Here is an 8,420-nt window from a genome sequence, read left to right on the forward strand (position 1 = left end):
ATTACGCTGTGAAAAATGCTTAGCGGCTTTTCATCCGTCATTACATTCTGAGTTCAAATTCTGCCGAGGTTAACTTCGCTTTTCATCCTTCCGGGGTCGATAAGTACCAGTGAAGTACTGTAGTCGATGTAATCTACTTATCCTGCCACTAAAATTTCAGGCCTTGTGCCTATAGTAGAAAAGATTATTTTTCGTCAGTTGGCTAATTCATCGATACATAGAGTGATCATTCGGTCAGTAAATCAATTAGGTTTATAGTGGATCTTGCATGCATGAAGTGGATTCGATCCACCACAGCCAAATTTAAATTAACACTGCAACAGAACTTTTCCCACGGTGGAACAATGGCTTTTGTCTGACAGCAGTTTTACATTTTCCAGATGCCTTTAGCTAGGTCGAAATAATGTCTTCACTACTTGACCCTTTCTAATCTCTTCTACTTCACCAAAAACTAGAATAGAGTGGAAAAGTAGCGATACTCTGGCACTATGATTTTCAGACGGATCATGTAATTGAACACTGTCGGTCGGATATTGTCATATTGAGTAAGAGAGACAAATACTGTCAGCTCTTTGATGTAGCCATACCAAATGACATGACTGTTGTGAGTAAAGAGGTTGAAAAAAATCACCAAGTACTCCGAATTGAAAGTGGAAATGGCAAGACTGGATGGAATTCGAAAGGGTAATGTAAAAGTGATACCAGTGGTGACTGGAGCGTTGCGCTCAATCAAATTGAAACTTCAAAACTTCTTAAGGCAACTGGAAATTCCATGCAACATTGATGTCTTGCAAAAAGCAGCTTTATTGAGCACAGTGTACATCTTAAGGAAAGTATTATCTGGCTGAGGTCCTTGTTGTGACTTGACAGATGACTAAAGACTCCGGTACATTTTTACCTACACTGTGTTACGAAGGAATAATAATAATAATAATAATAATAATAATAATAATAATAATAATAATAATAATAATAATAATAATAAGCTTTTCTATCATAGACACAAGGTCTGAAATTGGAGGGAGGGGACTAATCAATTACATCGACCCCACTGCGTGACTGGTTCTTATTTCATCGACCCCCGAAAGGATAAAAGGTAAAGTCGACCTCAGCGGAATTTGAACTCAGAACCTAGCGACGGGCGAAATACCTATTTCTTTACTACCCACAAGGGGTTAAACACAGAGAGGACAAACAAGGACAGACACACGGATTAAGTCGATTATATCGACCCCAGTGTGTAACTGGTACTTATTTAATCGATCCCGAAAGGATGAAAGGCAAAGTCGACCTCGGCGGAACTCAGAACGTAGCGGCAGACGAAATGCCGCTAAGCATTTCGCCCGGCGTGCTAACGTTTCTGCCAGCTCGCCACCTCCAACAACAACAACAACAACAACAACAACAACAATCATTATTATTATTTCATTTATTGGCCTCCAGAGCCGACATATAGGGGAAATTATTATTATTATTATAGATAAGAAAAAGCGAAGTTGCTTACTTATCGACCCGTCAAGCCCGTTTGAAAGAAAGACCAAAAAAATAAGATTAAAATTTGAAATAGGAAGAATTTGGGGCATGAGAACAGTAAAGGTCTTGTCTGTAATAATTGGTACGTTGCGAACAGTAAAGAAAGATGTAGACAAATGGCTGAAGAAGATTGGAAAAGGATGCCCGGTAGAGTTCTTGCAAAAAGTTTGTCTTGTAGGGACAGCAAGGATTATCAGGTGGGTTCTAAGAACTTGAAAGATACTTCTGGATACCTAAGGTTACAGGTAGTAACCTGCTAACCACATAATTCCTACCAGGAATAAGACCTAAACTGAGTCAAACCATAATAATAATAATAATAATAATGATAATAATTATAATGATAATAATAATAACTGCAGGAGATTGAAATAGAATGCCTGGTAGAGCTCCTACAGAAAGTTTGTCTCTTAAGGACAGCAAGGATTATCAAGAGGGTTCTAAGCACTTGAAAGACTACTGAAAGCTTGAGGATACCTAAGGTTACATGTTGCTTCAGTCCACTCATCTGGAAAAATGAGTTGTAACTCAAATTCAAAGGGTTACCCAGTCTTGCCACATTCTGTGTCACGCTGAATCTCCATGAGAACTTTATTTCACGTTGCTCCAGTTCACTCAGCTGTAGAAATGAGTTGTGACGTCACAGGTGCCAAGCTGTATCGGCCCCTTTGCCTTTTCCTTGGATAACACTCGTAGCGTGGAAAGGGGAGGCCGGTATGCATGGGCGACTGCTGGTCTTCCATAAACAACCTTGCCCGGATTTGTGCCTGAGAGGGTGACTTTCTAGATGCAATCCCATGGTCAGTCATGACCGACGGGGGTCTCAGCATATATGTATATATATATATATATATATATATATATAAATATGTGTGTGTGTGTGTGTGTACGTATTATCTATGTATGTATGTATACATTCGACCACAAAACTTGAACCAAAGCAAATTCGACCAAGTCGGGATTTGAATCAAGAACACCCAAATAACTGAATGCCCAAGATTGCCCAAGTAACTAAACTAAATACCGTAATGTCCAACACTTTAAAACGATTACTGCCAATCCACCCCACTCCCATCGGCCCCTCCATCACCACCACCACCACTTGTTGGCTAGTAAGGTTTCCTCGTGCATGTGTCATTGCTAGTTTGCCAATACCAAACACAAAATTGCATTTAGAAACAAAATGCAGATATAATTATAGAACAGAATATCTTCTTCTCACCGCTCTAAATATCCAGATATCATGACCCGAATTATATGATAAAATCAATATTAGAGCGTACAGCATTCGAATATGTAGATTATTTCAGTGAGATATGCTATTTATAAATGTTATTTTTCAAGCACCATCTCACCAACACAAACACACAACACAGCTCAGCACAGCCCAACCAAGCCATCGCACATACATACACGCTGCGTCTGTCATAACGTCGCCATGTTACTTTACGATAATTAAAATGGCTGTGAGTTATGGCCCGTTGCAGTCTCAAAAGCTGCTGCTGCTGGAGGTTAAACACGTGACGAGCTGGGGTCGCGTTCGTCCAATAATGTAGGGAGTAGGTTTTGCATTGTCAATCGTGTAAGCGGTGAGAAATTTGGATAAATTCCAGTCAAGGGAACTTGTAGTCTTGGGACAGACTTCAAGTAACATACATATATTGTGGTGGTGGTGGATCTCCGTCGTTCGACGATGAGCATGCAATTGTTGGATCTTTTCGGTTTGACCGGCAGTTTTTTCTAGCGGTGTCATATGAAATTGTCACCCATAATTATGACCCTAGTATCGATCTATTGCATTTCAATCTGTTTTGGGGTTAGTTAGGGTTAGGGTTGGGGGTGGGGGGAAGGGTACCTTTTTTCTTCAGAAATGTAAATAAACCCAATCTATTTCTTAAATGAGGGACATATTCATACGGCACAGAATATTTTCACCTCAAGAGACGTCATTGATTGGTTGAAATTGCAGAAATTGAAGAAAAAAACAACAACAAATATCTTACAAACTATAGAATTTTATCAATAAAGCCAAAAGAAAAAGATGTTTTATAAACACATTCTACCAGTATACGAAGTTTAAAATTCTTTATTTACGTGGAAATTATTTTTAAAAAACTGCTGGTCAAACCGAAAAGATCCCAATTGTTTGGTGGCCGTGTATTGCACAGAGACACTTCGTGTTACCATAAAGAAATTCCCAGGCAGAATCAGTTTGAAACAGTGTGACCAAATATATATAGCGTAGCTCATTCGGTACAGTATCAGACTTTTAATCTGAGAGTCGTGAGTTCATGTCCCATTGCGGTCGAGGATTTCATTTAGGCACAAGAGTGGCTGTGTGGTAAGAAGCTTCCTTCCCAACCACGTGGTTCTGGGTTCAGTCCCGACGGAAACTGAAAACAAGCCCGTCGTCTCTATATGTATATATTATATATATATTTATATATATATATATATATATATATATATATATATATATATATATATATATATATATATTATATATATATATATAGTATGTATGTAGTATGTATGTATGTATGTATGTATGTATGCAGTATGTGTGTTTGTGTGACTGTGTTTGTCCCCGTACTATCGCTTGACAACCGATGTTGGTTGTGTTGCGTTCCCGTAACTTAGTGGTTCAACAACAGAGGCCGATAAAATACTAGACTTTCAAAGAATACGTTCTGGGATCGATTTGTTCGACTAAAGGCGGTGTCCCAGCATGGCCGCAGTCATATGACAGAAACAAGTAAAGGAATATATATATACATATATCCTTTCACTTGTTTCAGACACTGGACTGTGGCCATGTTGGGGCAGTGCTTTGAAGGGTTTTGTCGAACAAATCGACCTCAACGTTCTTTTTAAAATCCTTGTACTTATTCTACTGGTCTGTTTCACACACACACACATGTGGATTTGCGCGCGTGTGTGTGTATATGTGTGTGTGTGTGTGTGAGTGTGTGTGTCTGTCTATCTGTCTATCTATCTCCCACTACCGTAACTTAACGGTTTGACAAAAAGGATCGATAGAACAAGCACCAAACTTCGTAAGAAAATAAGTAGCGGGGTCGATTACTTTGACTAAAAGTTCCTCAAGGCAGTGCCCCAGCATAGGCCGCAACCCAATGCCTGAAACTAGCAAAAGATAAAGGATAAAAGACAGCTGGGCCCACGTATGGCTGTTGTGGTTAAGTTGCTAGCATTGCGGGCAAATAGTTGCAGGTTCAATCCTGTTGCTCTCCTCCCTTCAGCAGAAAATTCTTCGAGGCGGTGCTCCAGAATGGCCGCAATCGAATGACCGGAACAAAAGATACTCACGCACACATACCAGGAGGAGAGGTTTGAATGGTTGGGAAGATAGATCCGCTTGGGAGTAGAACGAGAGCGAAAGGGCGAAGGGGAGAGGTGTGAGCCGTGAAATTTGAAGGGGTTTGTTTAATTTGGGGAGGTTGTTAAAATAGCCACCAGGAAGAGAGAGAGGGGTGAGGGGAGAGAGAGTGAGTGAGAGAGAGCGAGTAGAGAGAAAGAGGGAGAGAGGGTGAGAGTGAGAGGGAGAGGATGAAAGAGAGGGTGAGAGAGAGACACAAACAGACAGAGTGAGAGAGAGAGGGAGTGAGAGATAGTGAAAAAGAGTAGGTGAGACAGAAAGAGATAGAGGATGAGAGAGAGAGTGTGAGAGAGATAAAGAGAGAAAAAGAAGGGTACAGAAAGAGTGAGATAGAGAGAGAGGAAGTGAGACAAAGAGAGAGAGAGAGGGTACAGAAAGAAGGTAGAGATAGATGGAGAAAAAGAGTTGTACAGAAAGAGGGAGGGAGGGAGACAAGGAGAGAGAAGGGGAAGATGATAGATATTTGGGGCAATTAGATAAAGGGTGTTTAAAGCTTGTTAAAAGGACCCCTTTTATCATGTGACACGGAGTTAATTGTAAAGGAGGCTGGAAATCACGGGAGCTGAGTGAATGAATAACGATGACATTGTCTAGCATTGTCATCGCCACCACCACCACCACAACCATCCACTATTTCTATAACCATCCTTATCATCATTATCATCATCTCCAATGCCACAAAAACACCCGCCGCCAATGCCACTGCCCGCCGCCGCCGTTGCCACTGCTCCGCCTCCGCAATACTTCCACCATACTGCCACCATCATCATCGTCACCACTATCATCACCACCGCCAGAACCACCAGCCTAACCACCGTCACCGCCGCCACCACCCCACCATCATCATCATCATCACCATCATCATCATCACCATCATAACCACCACCACCACCTACACAACCATCATCATCGTCACAAATCACCATCCACGATGCCACAACTACCAACCTCATCACCACCACCACCACCATCACCACCACCATCACTACTACCACCACCACCACCACAACCACCCCCATACCACCACACCGTCCTTATCAGTTACGTATTTATTTGTTCACAATGTGAACTTGTTTCAGGCCAACAGTTGTGGCGGTGGTGGTGGTGGTGGTATAATGGCGGTGATAGAGATGGAGGTGGTGATGGTGATGATGGTGGTGGTGGTGGTATTGGTGTTGGTAAGGGTTGTGGCAGTGGATGTTGTGACGATGGTGGTGGTGGTACGTTTGGTATTTGTGATGGGGGTGGTGTGTTGGTGATGGTGGAGGTATTGTCACGTTACCACCAATAGTACAACCATCATCATCATCATCATCATCTTCATCATCATCATCATCATCATCTTCATCATCATCATCATCATCATCATCGTCATCATCATCATCGTCATCATCATCATCATCATCATCTTCATCATCATCGTCATCATCATCATCATCGTCATCATCATCATCGTCATCATCATCATCATCATCATCATCATCATCATCATCATCATCATCTTCATCATCATGATCATCATCATCATCATCATCGTTGTCGTCGTCGTCGTCGTCATCATCATCAACAACAACAACCCACTGAGCAATAAACCAGCAAATATATCAGCAACAACAACAACAACAACAACAACATCAACAACAAAAGATACAGCAGCAGCAACAACAACAACGACAATACCAACCCAAATGCTACAGAAAAACACGGATCTGTGGCAACGTTCCTGTCTCCACGTGGTGCCAAATGATGGAAGATTAAAGTCAAACGAAAGGAATAAGTAAATGGTTGGATATGGGATAATAGAATATTGGAAGAATGAAATGGTTTGGAAGGTTTTTGAAATAACGAAATATTGGAAGATCATAGAATTTGGTATATATTGCGTTTTTGTGAGAATAATTTATATCAAGTTGTGTGTGTGTGTGTGTCCATCACACACACACACACACACACACACACACACACCACACACACACACACACCACACACATACATATATATATATTATATATATATATATATTATATTGATAAAAATGGCAAGACAACAAAAGAATAAAGAGACCTCGATATTATGTAAACAGATGAATTTATCTGTAAATGTAATATGTGACAATTATTTGGTAGCCATGATAAAACTCCGAGTGTCGGATGTCGGGGTGGAAATCCACGCCGCCGCCTCTTCAGTTATCCGGCCATCGGATAACATTTTAGGAAAATAAAAATAAGAAATATATATTTTTTTCTCTCCTTGTTTTTTCTGTGTATCTTTCTGTCGAAGAGCGTAGGCTCGAAACGTAAAAGATTTTTTCTATTCCTGAGCGCTATACTAATACATTATATGTTTGTACTCCACCTGCCTTCGTCTTTTGTTTATTTCGTAAACTTTGTCTGTATATATATATATATATATATATAGATATATATTATATATATATATATCTATATATATAGATATATATATATATATATATATATATATATAGATATATATATATCTATACATAGATATAATATTTTCCCTTCTCTCTCTCTCTGAGAGATACATTGGCTCCTTACCTTTTTATCATCATGGTGGATGATTGTATGCGCCTTGCGTTGGAGAAACACCAGGACTCTGGCTCTACTGTAGGGTTAAGCAAGAGGGTTAAGACTAAAAAGATATCAGATGCTGAATTTGCTGATGACATATTTCTGTTGGCAAACACTGTGAGTGAGATAGAGGAATTGATGCAGGAAGTGGAGACTATGTCGATGAGTGTGGCGCTGAAAATGAATGAAATTAAGGCGAAGTATCTGGTAGAGAATATTAAGAAGCCAGAGAAGATTATAAATGTAGGCAGGAAGCCGCTAGAGTTGGTTGAGGACTTCCTGTATCTGGGAGCAAAGACTGGAAACACAGAGGGTGATATAGTTGAGAGGAAGAGCAAAGCCTGGGTGGTATGTCACAGTTTGAGATCTGTATTTAAGTCGGACCTTTGTAAAGATCTGAAGATCCGTCTCTTTGTTGCTGCATTGGAGCCTGTGCTGTTGTGCGGGACTTGGGACACTGACCAAGAAACTCACTCAGATGGTGGATGGGTGCTACACGAGAATGCTGAGGATGGTTCTGAACATTAATCAGTAAACACTGAAGATGAAGAACTCAGAGCTGTACGAGAGCCTCCCAAAAGTTAGATCGAAAATAACAGAGAGGAGACTGAGGTTGGATGGATATGCTCACCGTCATCGAGAGTTGATACTGCACTCGGTGATCCTGTGAGATCCTCTACACGGATACAGAAGAAGAAGGAGACCAAGAATGACATATGTTGATGCTCTAAGGACAGACACTGGTCCCTGGGAGACAAAAGGACATGGAAGCGATGATAAGGGACAAAGACCGCTGGAGAAAACTCGTCCAAGGATCTCGGGAATTTTACCCGCCCTACACACACACACACACACACACACACACACACACACGCACACACACACACACACACACACAC

General features: G+C 40.8%; 1 protein-coding gene across 1 annotated transcript; it reads left to right on the forward strand.

Annotated features, from left to right (window-relative positions):
• Positions 1–7,500: 7,500 nt before the first annotated feature.
• Positions 7,501–8,049, forward strand: LOC115227552. The gene has a single exon (XM_029798348.1). The coding sequence runs from the start codon at positions 7,501–7,503 to the stop codon at positions 8,047–8,049; it is 549 nt and encodes a 182-aa protein (XP_029654208.1).
• Positions 8,050–8,420: the final 371 nt, after the last annotated feature.

Source organism: Octopus sinensis, unplaced genomic scaffold (assembly GCF_006345805.1).
Source record: "Octopus sinensis unplaced genomic scaffold, ASM634580v1 Contig04559, whole genome shotgun sequence".
Classification (NCBI taxonomy): domain Eukaryota; kingdom Metazoa; phylum Mollusca; class Cephalopoda; order Octopoda; family Octopodidae; genus Octopus; species Octopus sinensis.

What these genes read in the sequence shown, in the direction of transcription:
- LOC115227552 (XM_029798348.1), top strand. Translation starts at nt 7,501, where the DNA reads ATGGTGGATGATTGTATGCGCCTTGCGTTGGAGAAACACCAGGACTCT.